The 17311-nt window shown below is 36.5% G+C and overlaps 5 protein-coding genes and 1 long non-coding RNA gene across 13 annotated transcripts; 4 read left to right on the forward strand and 2 right to left on the reverse strand.

Moving 5' to 3' along the window:
* The first annotated feature begins 371 nt into the window (after positions 1 to 371).
* LOC117212342 (isthmin-2-like) lies at positions 372 to 4743 on the forward strand. Of its 5 annotated transcripts, none has more exons than XM_033457095.1 (5): positions 372 to 493; positions 2815 to 3159; positions 3243 to 3687; positions 3752 to 4103; positions 4499 to 4743. In XM_033457095.1, exons 1-5 carry the CDS (start codon positions 392 to 394, stop codon positions 4596 to 4598), a joined length of 1344 nt encoding a protein of 447 aa, XP_033312986.1. In that variant the 5' UTR covers positions 372 to 391; the 3' UTR covers positions 4599 to 4743. The 5 variants fall into 5 exon arrangements, with proteins under 5 accessions (XP_033312986.1, XP_033312989.1, XP_033312988.1 ...); XM_033457098.1 differs by having other exon boundaries at positions 3752 to 4090; XM_033457097.1 differs by lacking the exon at positions 372 to 493 and adding an exon at positions 567 to 1258.
* Positions 4443 to 5590, reverse strand: LOC117212355. Its single transcript, XR_004488441.1, has 3 exons — positions 5449 to 5590; positions 4764 to 5372; positions 4443 to 4639 (listed from the first exon to the last, which is right to left on the reverse strand). It is a non-coding gene; the product is annotated as an uncharacterized LOC117212355 (long non-coding RNA).
* On the forward strand, positions 4954 to 6126 carry LOC117212351 (intraflagellar transport protein 43 homolog). Of its 2 annotated transcripts, none has more exons than XM_033457115.1 (6): positions 4954 to 5107; positions 5211 to 5386; positions 5471 to 5500; positions 5564 to 5604; positions 5671 to 5743; positions 5805 to 6126. In XM_033457115.1, the coding sequence occupies exons 1-6, from the start codon at positions 5069 to 5071 to the stop codon at positions 6025 to 6027; spliced, it is 582 nt and encodes a 193-aa protein (XP_033313006.1). In that variant the 5' UTR covers positions 4954 to 5068; the 3' UTR covers positions 6028 to 6126. The 2 variants fall into 2 exon arrangements, with proteins under 2 accessions (XP_033313006.1, XP_033313005.1); XM_033457114.1 differs by having other exon boundaries at positions 4966 to 5107; positions 5552 to 5604.
* A 1300-nt stretch (positions 6127 to 7426) lies between these two features.
* Positions 7427 to 8811, forward strand: LOC117212304 (mitochondrial import receptor subunit TOM40 homolog 1-like). The gene has a single exon (XM_033456995.1). It carries the CDS (start codon positions 7547 to 7549, stop codon positions 8513 to 8515), a length of 969 nt encoding a protein of 322 aa, XP_033312886.1. The 5' UTR covers positions 7427 to 7546; the 3' UTR covers positions 8516 to 8811.
* Positions 8614 to 12296, reverse strand: LOC117212302 (endoplasmic reticulum lectin 1). Of its 2 annotated transcripts, XM_033456990.1 has the most exons (8): positions 12005 to 12293; positions 11646 to 11867; positions 11384 to 11557; positions 10800 to 11318; positions 10312 to 10365; positions 9608 to 9769; positions 9291 to 9530; positions 8616 to 9190 (listed from the first exon to the last, which is right to left on the reverse strand). In XM_033456990.1, the coding sequence occupies exons 2-8, from the start codon at positions 11781 to 11783 to the stop codon at positions 8945 to 8947; spliced, it is 1533 nt and encodes a 510-aa protein (XP_033312881.1). In that variant the 5' UTR covers positions 11784 to 11867; positions 12005 to 12293; the 3' UTR covers positions 8616 to 8944. The 2 variants fall into 2 exon arrangements, with proteins under 2 accessions (XP_033312882.1, XP_033312881.1); XM_033456991.1 differs by lacking the exon at positions 10312 to 10365 and having other exon boundaries at positions 8614 to 9190; positions 12005 to 12296.
* Positions 12297 to 12528: 232 nt separating this feature from the next.
* On the forward strand, positions 12529 to 17170 carry LOC117212301 (protein CASC3). 2 transcript variants are annotated; one of them, XM_033456988.1, is made up of 8 exons: positions 12530 to 12966; positions 13396 to 13820; positions 13888 to 14172; positions 14253 to 14662; positions 14728 to 15024; positions 15149 to 15181; positions 15338 to 15594; positions 15687 to 17170. In XM_033456988.1, exons 1-8 carry the CDS (start codon positions 12868 to 12870, stop codon positions 16290 to 16292), a joined length of 2412 nt encoding a protein of 803 aa, XP_033312879.1. In that variant the 5' UTR covers positions 12530 to 12867; the 3' UTR covers positions 16293 to 17170. The 2 variants fall into 2 exon arrangements, with proteins under 2 accessions (XP_033312880.1, XP_033312879.1); XM_033456989.1 differs by lacking the exon at positions 15149 to 15181 and having other exon boundaries at positions 12529 to 12966.
* The last annotated feature ends 141 nt before the right edge of the window (positions 17171 to 17311 follow it).

Raw genomic sequence — 17311 nt, forward strand, 5'->3', positions numbered from 1 at the left:
ATGACAAATAAAACGAGTATTTAAGCTATCGAGCCGTCTTTACGCTTAATATGTAACTCGCTCCTTCTCACACTATCACGATCGAACGAGATTCGCTCTACGAACCGTAGGTTCTATATTTGGAAGGATGGTATGTATTGCTTCCATCGTGATACATTTGAAATTACTTATTTTAATAAATCGCGTGTCATCCCTCCCCCAAATAAACGAAGCCGGTCGAACGGACGAGCGAGCGAATCAAATCGAGCGGCTCGGACATAACGAAGCAATTTTCTTAGAAGAAGAAGTTTCGTTGGCTGAGCGACGAAATCGAGGCGTAAATTTTATGAGCGGGCCAATAAAATAAACGTGACGGTAACAGTGCTCGAGACGATGACTTTGGCGCCACTGGATGCAGAAAAACAGTCGTGGAATGTCAGCGCTACCGGTGTTAAACGTTGCCCCTTTTACCTTCTTTTGCAATCCGGTATCGGTGGCGCTCAACGATCTACGAGTAAGTAAACGATGTTGAATCGAAATCGGGTTGCATGTCGACCCATCGAGAAATCTCGCGCTAATGGCAGTTCCTGTACGGTTCCGAATTTCTGTCGTTGATACTTTTACGATACGGCCTTTCGCTTTTTCTTTCTCTCTTCATTCGTAACGATGCGGTTCCCATTTTATTTCGTCGCTGGAATTCATAGCATGGCCAGGAACGTAAACAGATTAGTTTAACGACCCCTTTGGAATCCACGATGCAATCGCGGATCGGTTTAGAATATAATATATGTACGTATCTCTGCGCTTTCTAGGACAGGCAGAATCCACGTGGAACGCTGCGTGAAACAAACAGTGAAGAATCGGATGAAATTATGGACGATTAGGCTATTAGGCGATCTCGATTGCCGGCTACCATCCTCTCTACCTGTCTTCCTGCTTTCTTGTTAGTTCCCTTTGAAATCGTTGCACGCGCATAAATTTCCACCCACGCCTCCCACCGAGTTGACCAATTTGTCCGAGGAATAATTTTAGGTTTCTCTTCCAACTCCTTTCTAACTGCCTCCGGTTCCACACGCGATAGTTTGTCATGGCAAGAATCAAAGAAGAAATAGAGATATTCAAACGAAAATACTGAAACGATAAATAAGCTGATCGACGATGAAAAGAAGCAGCGCTTTCGACGTGATGCGGGAATTTACATATTTGCGAGCGACCGATCGTTCGCGTGCCATCGTACTGCATTCCGTGTGCGTGCATCTCCAGTTATATTTAATCCATGGTGGGTGTATTTTCGAATTCGCCCGCCTAAAAATAGCCAAAACGCGTTCCATTGCATTCCAACACTGTATTTAGATCCTTGATATCGTAATACGTGTCATCCATGTTCGTGACAGTCGAGCAGAATCTTACCCACTTATTTGCCCTGCTTTTACATAAGTACCAGGTCTCTGGCAAAAGACACGAACCGCATGGTAATTACTTAGTAGTTGCTGAAAGGGTTAATGATGCTTGGAGATTGGAAGAGTATCGGTGTAAAGAGGGGAGGCTAGAGCAACGTAGAACAAGCGAGGGAAATGGAGAGGAGAAAACGAGGTAAAACGGAACCGGTGTAAAAAGAAAAGAAAAAGCGATAGGGCGGGAACTGCCGCTAAGTAAGAAACCCTAAGCCGTGAACTGTACCACGGCCTGTACAATGACGTAGTGTTCTGTCATCCGGAGCGCTACCTCTCCAGCCTCTCCACTACCACTGCTTGGCCATTATAGTGGGACAGAACTTCACGAGTTCACAACTATACATATAGTGGTAGGCCTTTGAACGGTGCGCGCCTCGTGCCTCGTGTATGCTGTGTTTCTTCCTTTCCGTCGCCTGTTCTTTGTCGTTTTTTCATCGCTTTTCTCCCGTTTTCGTTCACGCGTTTACATATCTCTTTTTTACTTACCTATAGTCTTTACTTGCGTGACGCTTCATCTAGTGCAGACGCGATGGTCGATCAATCCACCGATCGTTTTCTATCGCTCCTGAACGTTTGTAAACAAACAGACCGACAATAACGTCGTTACATTGTCTGCCTATAAGTCATTCAAGAATCAAATAGAGAGGGATGAAACGTCCCACGAATACATCAATTTCGTGGAAACCTTCGCTGGGTATATTGGATGCGCGCTGAACAAAACAAAACAAAAACAAAAGTAATTTTCTACAATTAAATATTCGTCGAGAAGACATTATGAGGAATCGTTGATGACGAACATGACAGTCTCGGCCTTTGTATACTGCATTCTCGTTCTCCAATTGACGTTAATTGTTTCGATCGTGCACACGGGCAGTCGTCAAGTAAGTAACATATTAGCGCATTAAGTTTCACGCGAATATTATTATAAATACCTATTTGAATCATACTTTCGTTAACGAGAGGACAGATTCATTTTTTTATCGAGTGATTTTCGCGGTGAACGAAAACGCGGGAAACTGATATTTTATCCACACGCCGATTGGCTGCTACGCCATTGAATGGGAAACGGTCTCACAACGAACGCTTCCAAGAAGTAGAAATGTTTTGTGTCTCACGGATCGGCGAGAGTATTCCATTTCGCTCCGTTTCGTTCCAGCGTGTATTGCCGTGTCCCTTTTCCATGCGAGAGCCTCGTATCTCATCGACGAGCCAAACACGGCTTCTTTTGATGTTGTGCCGACCACCGTTACCCTCCTCTGTCAGGAACGTTCAAATAACCCCTGTACCTCGAATCCACTCTATTTGAATTGCGCTAGATCGGCTGTTTAGACGTTTCTTTTCCCGCGAATAATCGATAAATTTGCTCCTTTTCTTCTCATAGATTGATGATCATGAAATCACTGGAGATTTGGAAGTCGCCGTGTATCAAAAACCGATTTCGGGTCTATTTCACCCATCTTGGATGAACGGTCAGTTGATTCGAAGCAAACGAAACGAGCAGCTCGAAGAAGAGACGATTCCTACGAGACACGCGAAACATCGGAAGCGACGTCGCTGTAGGAATCGATCGACGTGTCTTCGAAACACATCTGCGATCAGGCTGTCTTTTCTGTGGGACAATGGCACGGCGCCAATAGACCAAACATCTAAAGAGACAAAAGAAGATCCTGATGAAAACAACACGCTTATAGAGGTCGACGAAGAATCACGCAACGATGGTGTGCAGGTAATGATTTGTAATATTGGAGTTGCGTAGATCTTCGAGGGAAGTAAAAATAAACTGGATTACATTTTTTTCCCGGCACGCAGGAATCGTACAATAGAACCAAAGGGGAGGATTACGATGTAACCGATATCGACGAGGAGAAAGGTAGAATCGATTCAGCGGAAAAAAGTTTTATCATGACAGAGAGAAACGATCTTAACGAACGATCTATTTCTACTGAAATTCAGTTAGAAAGTCAAAACCAATCTTTCGAAAAAAAAGATCGAACCAAAAATGATGAATTCTTCGAGAATATAGATTACACGGACGAAATGAATTCTTCCTCCACTTACCCGGCCATCGACGATCAAGTTATGTTCCATGATAGCCTAAGCGTTATCGTGAGCAAATTATTTCAAAATCTGCGAAACGTTAGTGCAGCGGACGGACAGAAAATTTTCAAGGAGCTGGATTTTGTGAACGGCACGAACGAAGATCCTTGTCAGAAGTGGCTAGACAGCAAGGATAAGCTCGAGCAAATCTTCTTAGGTATGAACTCGACATTCATAGTGTTGTAAACACGGTGCCTGGTTTCTCGAACTCGCCGTTACAGGTGGTCTAGCGTCGTTACCCGCCTGTCCGTGCCTATACCCGAACAATATCTTTTACGAAGACAAAATTTGGGATCAGAAGCGAATGAAGTATTTCAGGTGGAGAGACGTTAGTGGTAGCTCTCAAAGACTCGATGTCTATAAACCTGGAGCCACTTACTGCGTGCGCTCGTTTTTGACGCAAGGAAGCGGAAGCGCCGCAGCTCAACACTGTTGCTATGACCATCAGAGGAAGCTCTTGACCCGTGGTTCCGGTGCTGGTACTCCATACTTTGTCAGTCCTGAGATATCGCCTATACTGCACGAGAGAATTGACGTGTTGCCTTGGAGGCTTTGCAAGGGTGACTTTTCCAGGTCTTTCACTTACAAGCATATTATCTACGATTAACGCTCGGCGAATTCGCATTTTTCATTTTCCAACGATTGGGGACCGGAGACGCGAATTCCCGTCTTTCATACTTCATGCGGTATCCTATAAAAATATTAACTACTGTGAAATAAAACAGTAAAAAAAGCAATGGATGCTATAAGTGGATGCTATATATGCACTTTTACATTACATGTTTGAATAATACGAAACCGTTGTCAATATATTAGATATAATATTGCTTGCCGGAAAGTTCTTTTCAATTGCTCCAAAAACATGCGGAAATTCAAGCTATATGGTTGTCAGAGCAGCCGGTCCTCAAAGTGTTAAGATAATACTGTACTTTTTATTTGTGCAACTTACAATATGATTGAAATTATAGATACAACGGAGTAAGACCACCAAACAATGACAACGCGTGTGAGGCGAATCCTGATGACGAGGAATATCAACGACAAATCGATGACACCAAGCATTATTAAACTGCTATCCTTTAGGATGCAATATCTATGATACAAGATACCTGAAACAAGTTCCAATGAGATTGTATTTCCGTTGAGTTGCTTTAATGCGCGTAAAGAATGTATCTATAGTGAAATACACGTATAGTGAATATAGTGAATACAACGTAGCGTTGTTAATTTTACCTTTCGTATTACGATTTGAGCTTATTTCTAAACAGTATCCTTTTAATATGTCGTTTAAAAAGACGCGCTCTAATCAAAGGGTACTTGGAACCGGTTTTGACCGTTCCACTGGCGCGTTTCCAGTCACGTTTCTCGCGCTACTTCCCGAACGAAAGAGGGGAGCAAGGCGAATGCAGGAACGAACAAAGTCGATTCACCGCTCGAGTCAGCAGGCCGTTCAGTTGTTATGGTTACTGCTCGCAAACACGGGTTTTATTTGCCTCTAATAATAAGTTAAGCTTAATATTCAAAGTCAATGAACAATTATGGATTGGGCCGCGGATTTAGAAATTACCTCGAAAAAAGTAAGTTTTTAAATATTCACCCTTGTCCATTGTACACATTTCTTGTATTCGATTGCTGGTAACAACAGAGCGGTTAAGTTAAAAGAAAAATATTGATTTTCAGCTTTTGCCTCGTCTTGGTAGGAGATCGACGCATAACATCGTACAAGAAGATTCGAAACTAGACGATGATCTTTTGGAAAGCCCTGTATCGTCATCCTCTGTGAAATCGGCGCAACCACCTGTAGCGCCCCCACGTACCAGAAAAACAGGATGGGGTGACGAACTGAAAAGCGGGAAGTAAGTTGTCTTGCGGTAATCTGTGGTTTCAGCGAGAAATGTTTCATGTAGTTTTCACTTACCCTCTTTTGGTTATGACTTTAGGATACGTGGATCGTCGAGCATCATCGAACAGTGAGTATAACGAATAAAGTTAAAGAATCGGGCATCCGTAGTCGCTGATAGACTGTTTCTTAGGGAACGCTCTCGGGGGACGGAGAAGGACGACGTGATTGACGGTGAAAATTAATTTGAAATCGTTTAAAATGTAAAAGTTCTGCTGTTAACAGGGTTATACTTTCTAGATATTCCTGTTATACCGGATTTGGATGAAATTCAGGAGGATAATACTTTGTCCGATTTAGTAAATACACCAACGTAGGTATCATTGTGAAGTTTGTTGCAAAAATTCAGTTACTTTCAATTCGGTATTCCGTAGGGTGAACGTGAACAGAGTCGCTGCGTATAAAGAACTTGATACGGATTTGGTAAAAAATGCCGCATTCATGTCTCTAAATGGCGTTAATCTTTCTCTTCTAGCAGAGAAATTATACAATGAAAATCTAACAAAAGAGCCGGATGAAGTATGGAATTGGAATCTTCTTTTCACTCAGGTTGCATCTGAAGTAAATAGCGAAACGCGAAAAAATCTTGTTACTTAGATTTTATACTTATTGTTCGGGATTTGGAGTAGCCGTCTGTTTATGACTTGGACAGCACCTCTGCCTTCTTTGGGAAAGTCCGAATTTCCTATCTCCCAAGTTATAAACTTTACGATGCGGACCTCATTAAAAGGTTAATAAACACATAAATGCCCGATGGATCAGGTCTAAAGTAAACATCTTGTATCAAGCAGCAATACTAGAAGATATGCGCCAGTGAGTGTACACAATTAAACCATGGAAAACCGGGGACGGAAAGTTAGTATATAAGGATCAAACGAAGCTTCTGGAAACAGTATTAACAGAATCTTACAACAGTCTTCATCAAAGCGTCACACTCTTCGTGTTACAGTATACCGTATTCTGTATCTTAACTTGCAAATACATAACCTAAACATACTACATACTTGGCATCTTTAATTTACCTCCTCGTTGAACGTTAATCTCATTCAAGGTTTGCGATATCAACCGATCAGTTGCACCTGACTGATCACCACTTAGTTGAGAATTCGTAACACTTATCACTGTTTTATCGTATAAATAAAGCTAAAAAACATGCAAAAACATTATCTTCCTCCTTTTATTTTTATCCGTATGAAATCAGTTTGTATGTTTTGTAAAATTTATAACAAAAAAATGAAAGCAACGAAAGAAAAAAAACATGGCATACTGCTTATCCTGCAGTGCCTGTATATGGAAGCGATAAATTTATTTAACCTCGTCTGACCTATTCGATTGCCCCCCAATTTGGAAATCGCGGTAGTTCGAGGAGCGACGTGAAAGACTCAACCGTGCAGGCGTGCAAATCCGAGGTGAATTATAAAAAACGCACCACGAACCTACACGCGCAATCGGGAGCCGACACAAGCTACTTGAAGCGACCACGTGACAACACCCACTGAGCAGATCTGCTTATTTCTAACGTTAGCGATCAATGTTCAGTTGTGCCATCACTAGCACACGCACTTCCGCAAACAAGGCTTTGGTTCCTCTATATATACGAACTGAACATAATCTGATCACTAGCGAGAAAGCAGACCGTATTGTAGTATATTATATATTATTAAATTACAAGAGGAAATATTTGTACATCAAGTCGTAATTGATATTGTAATAGAATATAATATTTAAAGTAAAATTACATTAACAAAAGTTAATTAAAGCAATTCTTATATTATTATTAACATTGATACCGCATATGGATGTTCGAGATAAAAGCCATCTGGAAATAAAATTACATACTAGAATCGCGTCGTCATACGAATATGAATCGATGTATCGAACGCCTACAGTCGATATACACATTAGCTTGACAAACCAATCAAATTTATCGAATTGATATATCGATATATATCGCAAAAAATATATCGATCTTTTTGAGTTTGAAATTGGCAGAGGTCATATGATAACCCGTTTGCATTAGGATTAATTTTATTCGTATGTTGTCATCAAGTATAAAATTAAGAAGCGTTCGAAGAAAATTTGTTGACTGTACTCTAAAAGAGCCTAATGTATTAGAATGGGTACAGTACATGCTTCAAGGAAAAAACAAGAAGAACCAAGCGTAGTAACCCATGAAGACTGTATACCGTGCGTGGAACCGCAAGACAGAGTACCAGGAAATCCAGGAAGTTTCGAAGATATACACAAGAAAGTTAAAGATCTTTACCCGCAGAACTTTGATGGTGCGCGGCTCGTCATCAATAAAATACTTAGTGACCATTTTAACGTGACCCATACGATAACTCTTAGTTCCGTTACACCGTCTGGATACAAATTTGGTGCAAAGTATGTTGGTACAAAAGTAGTCAGTTTAAAAGAAAGATATCCCGTAATCGTGGGAGATATTACACCAACTGCAAATTTGTCCGCGTCTTTTGTGCATACCCTTGCATGTAGATTTAGATTTAAATTATCAGCGCAAATTGCCAATGAAAAATGGAAAGCGTTCAGTTCCAGCTTAGAATATCGGTCGAACGATTTTACTGTAGCGGTGACCTTAGCCAACCCAAAATTTAAAAAGAAGCAAGCAACAATGGTAATACACTTTTTACAATCGATCACATCGAGAATTGCGTTAGGAGCCGAAATTGCATGTCTTCGTGGCTCGAAAGTTCCAGGAGGTCAACAGACAGTCATGTGTCTGGCTTTTAGACATAGTACAGGACTTGCAACATTATCCGGAACGATAGGTGAAGCGGGCCTTCATCTTTGTTATCACCGCAAATCTAGCTCGCAACTGGAACTCGGGGTCGAGTTAGAAACAAACACGAGGACTCATCAGTCAATCGCTACTATAGTTTACCAAGTAAACGTGCCATACGCGGATCTTGTCTTTCGAGGTATCGTGAATTCTGAGACTACAGTCGGTGGCGTGTTTGAGAAGAAACTATACCCAATTCCAGAATCTTCGCTGGTTACTAGTATACTTTTAAACCACAAGAAGCAGCAATTTCGAGTGGGTGTTGGTCTCAATATTGGACAATGATAATCAACATATAATGTGGCTTGTCATTCTATCCTTTTTTCTTAGATCATTTATAAGAATGGTAGGAAATAATTCAATGGTATAGAAATTAACGTAGGAGAGAATTGTAATTATTCCTTTCGAAATCTTACAGAGTGAAAAACATTTTGTGAACGTTACAATCTCTGTGACTTAATAGTTCGCGATAACGTTTTAACAGCATTATATGTATTAAATAATTGTTATGTTTATATATGTATTATAAAATATCCGAAAACTTTGAAGCATAAGACCTATATATTGATATACACTGAGTAAAAAAAGCCTACAATCTTTTTATCTAATTTAGTGAAACTAAATGCAATGTGCCTGATACATCGAAACTGTTATTTTTATCATTAAAAATTTTATTTAACAATTTTGTTTAATATCTATTAATTGAATATCATTCTAATCATCTCCGTTTGCTATCCTCTCATCCAAATCGTCGTATTCGTGAAAAGCGGTTGTTTTTAATTTGTCAAAATTCACATCAAATTTTTCACTGAGAAGTCCATTTTCATCGGCGTATTCTAAAATATCACAGATCAATGGCGATTCCACACCTAAAACGTACTCACATGTTTTCGGTTCGACTAGAAAAAGAGAAACACTCGATGGACTGGCGGTATGACTTTCAACACATTTTAATTTCACCTGGAAATTACAAAAATTGTGGTAGCTATATAAACTCTTTCGTATAAGAATAAATAAATCTACTCTATAAAATGTTTGTATATATATATATATATAATACTTCTGTTTGTCTTGGATTCCCAGTTTTATCGCAAATAGTACCATCGCTATAAAAATGGGAAAGCTGTTTCCGCAATTCTGGAGACTTTGGTCTTTTATGTGGATGTGCAGCAATCCAGTCCAAATGCTTTTGCTTATCGAATTTACCGAGATTTACTATGGTCTTTTTACCATCGCGTTCTATATGATATTGAACTACAGAGCGTCCATAACAAAATTCATACTTCCACCATCCATTGCCCTATTTTCATCAATTATGTATTATTGAGTAAAATATAATTACAGAATACGGTCAGAATGTAGAAGTGCAATACCTACCCCGTGTAAGCAATTCTTTCCGCTTAGAAAGTTTTTTACGGGACTCGCTTCCGCAGGACTAATACCTTGATCTGCTAACGAATTTATGGACTCTTCGATATTATTATGTTTATCGGTAACACCGACAGGATGTATTTCAACTCTAACACGTGCTTCACCATCCTGAAATAAATGCAAGTCAATTAAATCTTCAATTAATATACACACATAGCGAACATCATAACGAGAATGAGTATCAATTAATATCAATTGTATGAATTTGTTAAAAACACGAAACATGTGTTACACATCATTCCTTCTTTTAATTTATGATATTAATAGATAAAAGATCGACGTTATTTACAGTTAAATCGTGACTTTACAACATTTTAATATTATAACATTTTATATCTATTCTGAAAATATATACATTATATAGTGTTTTGTGATGTGATTATTGGTATTTACTTAAAAGCAATGTGTAAATATAATAAAAATGGCTGTGTACAAGTAAAGCAATAGATTTTGTGATGCTAAAGACACAACGGTGCATAAATAGTATTCATAATGTTATTGTAACATTCTTTTGGAAAAAAAACGTAGATTTAAAGGGAATAATTGTATGTAGAAAAGGAAGGGACAGAATGAGATACAAATTAATGGCGACAAATGACAAGAACCACCAAGCACTTTGGCCTGATCCCAAAAATACAAAATATTCTGACCTGGCCCTCCTTATCTACATGGAAGATTGCATAGACTTCCTGCAGCTTGTCATCCTGTGCAACAAATAATTAATTCAATGTATAGATAACAAATAATGCAAACGAAAATTGTTTAACACTAAAAAGATTATTTATGACTTAAGAGTATAAGCCAAAATTACTTAAAAAATCTTGAAATTTAGTAAAATTGGAGTGTTTCAGATAGATAAATAAGATATATAATTATGATCAATGCAGTTTTCTAAGATTAGGTAAAATATAATATTTTATACTGACAAAGTGCATAGCATAATGGAATTTATTTAAAATCTACTGTTATTTGAAAATATTTTGCATGTGTTTCACATAAATCAATATCAAAAATTATCACTATCATACACAGAAAATATATAAGTAAATATATTTTATTTTAAATAACAATATATACATACGACACAGGCATAGTCAAAAATAAATAACTGAATACACAGAATGTCAAATGGATTTACCGTTACTTTTTGATATCGAAGTTTCAGACTTTCCATCTCCATTGCAACAAGAGATCTTGGCTTCTTTGGTGCATTTTCAACTGGATGACAGTTAATTTCATTTTCCCCTGTAGCTTGGGGCTTGTAATCAGGATGATTACATAGCCAAGGTGAAAGAACTATAACTTCATATTCACAGCTAGAAGGCTCTTCTAACGAAAACAGCTCGTGTTTTCCATGCTGATAACAAACATAAAGAACTTTTATCTTTCGTGGCTTATTAGTTAAGTCACAAACTGTACCATCAGCCATTTCAACTTCAATATATGGCATATTGATTCCATCAACTTTTTTAACTGGTATATCTGCTTTCCTAATATTTTCTCTTTCTGCATACTCAGCTAAAAGCTTTAACTCTTGCAACTTATCAAAAGTACCCAAATAATATTCTTGTGTCTTCACTTTCTTCCCATCTCTATCTTCATGATATTGACGTGCATATCGTCCATGGCATAATTCATATGACCAATAAGATTCAACCTATAAAAGATACTTATTTATGTTAAACTCATACATGATACATTTATGGCATTTATAATGCATACTCTATAAGAACAAGTATTTTGTTTAAATAATGCTGATAAAATTTCTATTGGATTTGGTCCATTGTACGGTTCATTATAACCTTGCTCTTGTTCTGAATTATCAACTATTAAGCATTGATATTGCTCCTTATTTGCAGTTGTTATAATATAAGGTTCTACATTTGTTCTAGATTCCTATTAGGTATAATAAATATGATGTAATATAGACATAACAAAATATTTAATAGATATTGATTTACGTTTCAATTCTAATAATACTTACTAGTAAATCCGAGCTAGCTTTGCCCGGCCAATTAATTTTAAAAAGAACCGTATCGTCGAAACTTCTGAAATCGTGTCCATATACTATAATTATAGTACACAATACTATAATAATATAGACATTACAGTATTTCCACATTTTTATAAAATTGCAATTATTTCATCATATTTTTAATCGAAGTGTATGTAAGATATCTTCGGGTTTATGATAACAGCAATATATCTGCAAAACAGAAAAATTAGTTTATATCACTCTTTGATGGTTAAAAAGTATTTGTCCGATTTCATTAGGCAAAAATATAATATATTTGTACGTTTAATTTTTAATAATTTAAATTCTATTTTTTATGAAAAACAAACGTTTCACTGTTCTTGTTGAAATAATTTTCTTGAGAAGTTGACACCACTTATAATTATGTCCAAATTCCAGTAATTTTATACCACGTGAACTGTATACGTGGTCATATTTCTATTCAATTCTATCTAGTTTCATAAAATACAATGAGTATACATAAAGGAGTATGCTTAAAAATATATAATTGCTTATAATGATTTCTTTATTTCAAGTAGAATTTGTTTCATAAATCCGTAATAGAACTTATATTAGATTCGAAGCTCAAAGTTTGAGAAAACATCTGTATACACCTATCTAGAAAAAATCGAGTACAACTCACGTATGAACACATAGCAATAGCCAATCAAACAGTTTGCAGATGGCGTTTACAACGCATAAAAATTCGAATTCCCGCGGCAATCAATTAAATTCTATTTTATGGATTCTATATGTAAATTGGATAATTTCTTTTTCAACAGATTAATTAATTTAGAAAGAGAGAGAGAGAGAGAGAGAGAGAGAGAAACTCTGACGCCATACAAGTGGGTCTAGTAAAATACTTCTTATTCAAATTACTAGCGATTTGGCACAGACCAGGAGAAGGGATCTCTTGTTCGAAAGTTTATAGAACCGCCATTGCTACTGAGTAATCTGACGACTCGACGAAATCGTTTCTATTGTTAAAATTTCAAGAGTTTGGTGTGCCTTCTCAATACTGATACGTTTAACCTGTGATTCATGACCGAGAATCGAGATCGGAAACTAATCGAAGTAGAAAGAGGCATAAACTAGTTCGACCTTAAAAGTCATTTGGCGTTGACCATTTATTCACATTTTATAGACGAAAATCTGTGATAATTCGAAAACGTGTACTTCCAACTGAAATAACATGTCGGATACAAGACGACGACGAAAATCTAATCAGTCTTGTGGTTCTGATGACCTCTCGGACTCTTGTGAAGAATTAAACGCAACGAAAGAAACCCAGGTTAGCTGCTACAAAGGTGTTTTCGATTAAACATTTCGAAGATTTTAAACAAATAGTTTTACCATCCTTTCACGATTTCTGAGCTCCTGTCGTTTATCGAATTTTTTTGCTTTTTATTGAACTGGATTGAAAGTTCGGTGGAAGATCCGATTAAGTGGATTAAGTAGACTGCTGTAATACTTTTGAATATAATCGTAACTAGGGAGACTTTCCTTTGTGTTCGATGTACCGGCAAGTGGTTTTGCGGCGAATTTCTCAATTTCGGTGCATATCAGAATCCAAATAAAATTATTTTGTATTATCAAAATAAAATGTACTTTCATAATATCTGAGAAACTTCCAATAATAATTTTTTAACATTGACATTACCTAATTTATTATAATCCCATTTTTATTTTCCTGTAGTTTCTTTATAAACTTTTTCTATAGAGCAGCGAGCAAACTGATGGTCATCAGGATTCAGAATGTGATATCTATCCTTCTGATTCTGATGCTGAATCTCAAGATGGTGCATTGCGAGAAAGTGGAGATGGGCAAGAAGAAGAAAAACCGCAGAAAAAGCTGGATGATGATGAAGACAGACGTAACCCACAATATATCCCTAAAAGGGGAACATTTTATGAACATGATGATAGAACCATTGATGAAGTAACAGATAGTGCAGTTGAGTCACAAAATGAGAGAGAAACCAAAGAAAAAAAAGTATGGAAAGATAAAGAAGATAGATGGGATCATGATCGATATAATGATGAAGAACAGGCACCAAAGAGCCATGAAGAATTAATAGCTGTTTATGGCTATGACATAAGAAATGAAGAAGGTCCACCTAGAGCTAGAAGAAGAAGAAGATATGGGTAAGTACATCTCTGAAAATATTAGAGTGTTTGTAACATTCCATATCATGTGCTTTATATTTTTTAGCCGTGGTCCTAACAAATATACGCGTAATTGGGAAGATGAAGATGCATATGGAAAGCCTGGAAGTAATGTTTCAAATAAAAATAGAAAGTTCAATAGAAGTGGAGAAGATTTTCCTGCTTTAGGAACAAATAAGAATGCTTCCACACATGTAGAAGAACCAGTAATTTCATCAGCTTGGTACAGTAGTAAGAATAAGTCACAGAATAAAGTACAAAATTTTCCACCTCTACAAGCTCAAGGTGATAGTCTGAAATCAAAATCTAGCAATACGTCTAATACTCATACGTATGTAATATTTTTTAAACCATTAGATTCTTTTACTTAGATATATTTAATAAAATTTATTTCAATATTTTGATATACAGGAATGAAAATAAGGCTCCTAATGAACCTACAAATCCAGCCTGGAAGAAGGATACTAAACATTCGTCTCACATTCAGAGCAGTAATGGAAATAGTGGAGCTGGTGGTGATGCAGATAAATTGATTAATACAAAGATATCTTCAAGAGATAATAACAAGAGGAACGTTCAAGAGTCTGTAAGCTTGGCAGCGAGTAGAACACGTGGACGAGGATTCAGAACAAATGCTAATAACAATATGGTCACCAATAGAACAGTTGAAATCAAACCAAAGGGACGCGGAACCGGATTGATTACGACTGAGAATAAGAGAAATAATATACAGAATGATGATGAGCAGCAAATTACTCATGACATGAAACACATTAGCGTTACTGATGGTACTCAATATCATCAAAGTGGAAGACATAATAGTGAGTATTTGAATCATGTGTAATATTGCATCTTCATACTAATTTGTTTCTTGATGTTCTTTTAGAAAGCTTCTATGGACAGTCCTCAAATCAGCAGAGATCAGGAACGGTACCTCCAAGAATGCAGCAACAACAACCACAACAGCAACAACAACAACAATCAATTCAGCAGCAAGATGGTTCTGCTAATAGGCCAAAACGTTATTCAAGTTTGCGACAGCGATCTACTGTTTCGGATAATCCAGGACCACAAAATTATCCACCACAACATGGGCAACATGGACAACACAATCAACACAATCAACACAATCAACACAATCAACATGGCCAGCATGGTCAACATGGATATTTTCCTCCTCAAGGTAATAAGATACAAATTCACTCAGAAATGTTATTATCTATAAAATATGTTGGTGAGTGAATAATATAGATATGGTACATCAAATATCCTGTATTAATATTTAACTTGTATGTATATGTATTTAGCTGGAAATTCAAGAGGTGTTTTAGATTCACAAGGTAAGAATGTAGGTTACTATGTGTGTATAATTTTTTATTTATTTGTTTTTTTTTGTTAATTAAACATAATTGTTTATGTCTGCATATTTGCGTGTTATTTTTTATTATATTTACGCACTTAAATGAATGCTCATAGCATATATTTCAATTTTATAGGATATCCACAAGGACATTTTGAGCAAACCACATCTGTTGCTACTGCAACTGCACCTATGACTGGTCAGCCTGTAATTCCTATACCACCTAATGGTCAACCTGCCAGTTATGCTCCACCACCATTTTTAGTACCACCACCTCAGTTTATTTCTCCACAAACTGCTCCACCTAGTATAATTAATTACGTTCCTGGTCCAAATGGACCAGCATTTCAACCAAATTTCCAAGGTTATCAAGGTTATAGTTCACCAGTACAGGTACATTTTTCTACTACAAAATCTTTTATTCTTTTTTTTAAGTTACATTATCTAAAAATTATCACATATATTTTTTATTTGATATTTTATAGCCACAACGTCCTCCACCTCCACAAGAATTGTTTCAACCGCAAGGTTGTACTTACTATAGCCCAGCGCAGCAGCAACAGCAACAACAACAATCAGCTCCAATGAGACGACCAAAAGCAGCTATTCCAATTCTTCCACCACCAGAGAATCAACATCAGACCAGTCGAGGAAGAGGTAAAACCACACAGCCACAACAAACAAATCAACTTGGTAATACACAACAGACTGAACAAGAAGTTAAAATTAACTCAATAGAAAGTGATCAGAAGACTGTGCCAGAACAGTTCGATAATACAGAAATTGAACAAGCAGAAATTCAAGAAACAGAGAAAATCGACGGTTCGAGTGCAATAGCGAATCCTGTGGTTGAGAATACCGAAAAAGATATTAAAATTCTTGATATCGGAACACCACTGAATTTGGGAGATACTACTGCCAATCAATTAGACGATATAAGTGCTAATGATTCATCAAAAGTCACTATGAAGGAGGAAAATATTATTTCGCTTAAAGCTATGGAACCAGTCATTGAAAAGGCTGAAAATGATTCAAACAAAGTAGAAAATACAACGACTGAAAGTACAGTTGTTGAAGAAGCAGTAGCTTGAAAAAACATCGTACAGCGTGTAACGTTCCTTGCGAAAGACATAATTGTGACATTTCGTGAGTATGAGTACACATATATCATAAAGATACTGTGTAATTTTATTGACGTTACCATGCAATTTGTATAGGAAAATGATTTTCACAAATTATTTGTGAGATACTTTAGGAATTGGATGTGTGCGTGTCTAAAATATATTTTGAATGACTATCTAATTTCAGCATATTGTTGTATATTTCGTAGGTAACATTTGTATCAATGTTTCACTACGAATTCCATCGATCTGCTGCTGTCATTAAACGTCACCCTTCTATATTGTTAAACTCCTTTCATATACGAAGTCTACTAATAATTAATTATTAGTAGAGGCAACTAGTGTTAAACTTATTATTGTATATCGAGTATTAACGCATGCAGCATCAGCTGGTAAAATGACTAATAAATCGATATATCTTTTTAATACCAACGGCTATTGTAAATAGGATATAGTCAGGTCAGTAACCTCAGTATGTATTGTTTTTCGTGTATAAACAAATTTGTACTGCGATTCAAGTAAACGGTGGATGAATTAAGTACATTTATTAGATAAAGAACCACTACTTAATGCTTTAATTTTACTTATATTACACTAGAACAAAAGAAATCTTTAATCTGCATCGTAAAGAAATAATCGTTACATAATTTACTGTATCTTAAAGTCTAGTTAAGTCAAAGGTAATACTAACTATTAAATTTGTCGTTAATAAATGTTAATCGGCTTTTCGTAATAGCTATGAGAAGTCCAAACCGCGATTATTCTTTTTTTTTTAAATACGCTTATGAAGATATGCTTTGTTACTGGCAAGGTGGAATGGAAAGATAATATATTGATAAGAAGTTTTTTCCATAAATGACTAAATTTATTTTCCTCTTTTTAACTTATTAAGTTTTGCATAAACTTTAATTGTACGGATCCTATCAATTAATTTTAACTTGTATAAAAGTTTCATTAACAGTGTTGACATCATATAAACAGTGGGATTG

The sequence above is a fragment of the Bombus bifarius genome, unplaced genomic scaffold (genome assembly GCF_011952205.1).
Source record: "Bombus bifarius isolate JDL3187 unplaced genomic scaffold, Bbif_JDL3187 scf7180000008288, whole genome shotgun sequence".
Classification (NCBI taxonomy): Eukaryota; Metazoa; Arthropoda; class Insecta; order Hymenoptera; family Apidae; genus Bombus; species Bombus bifarius.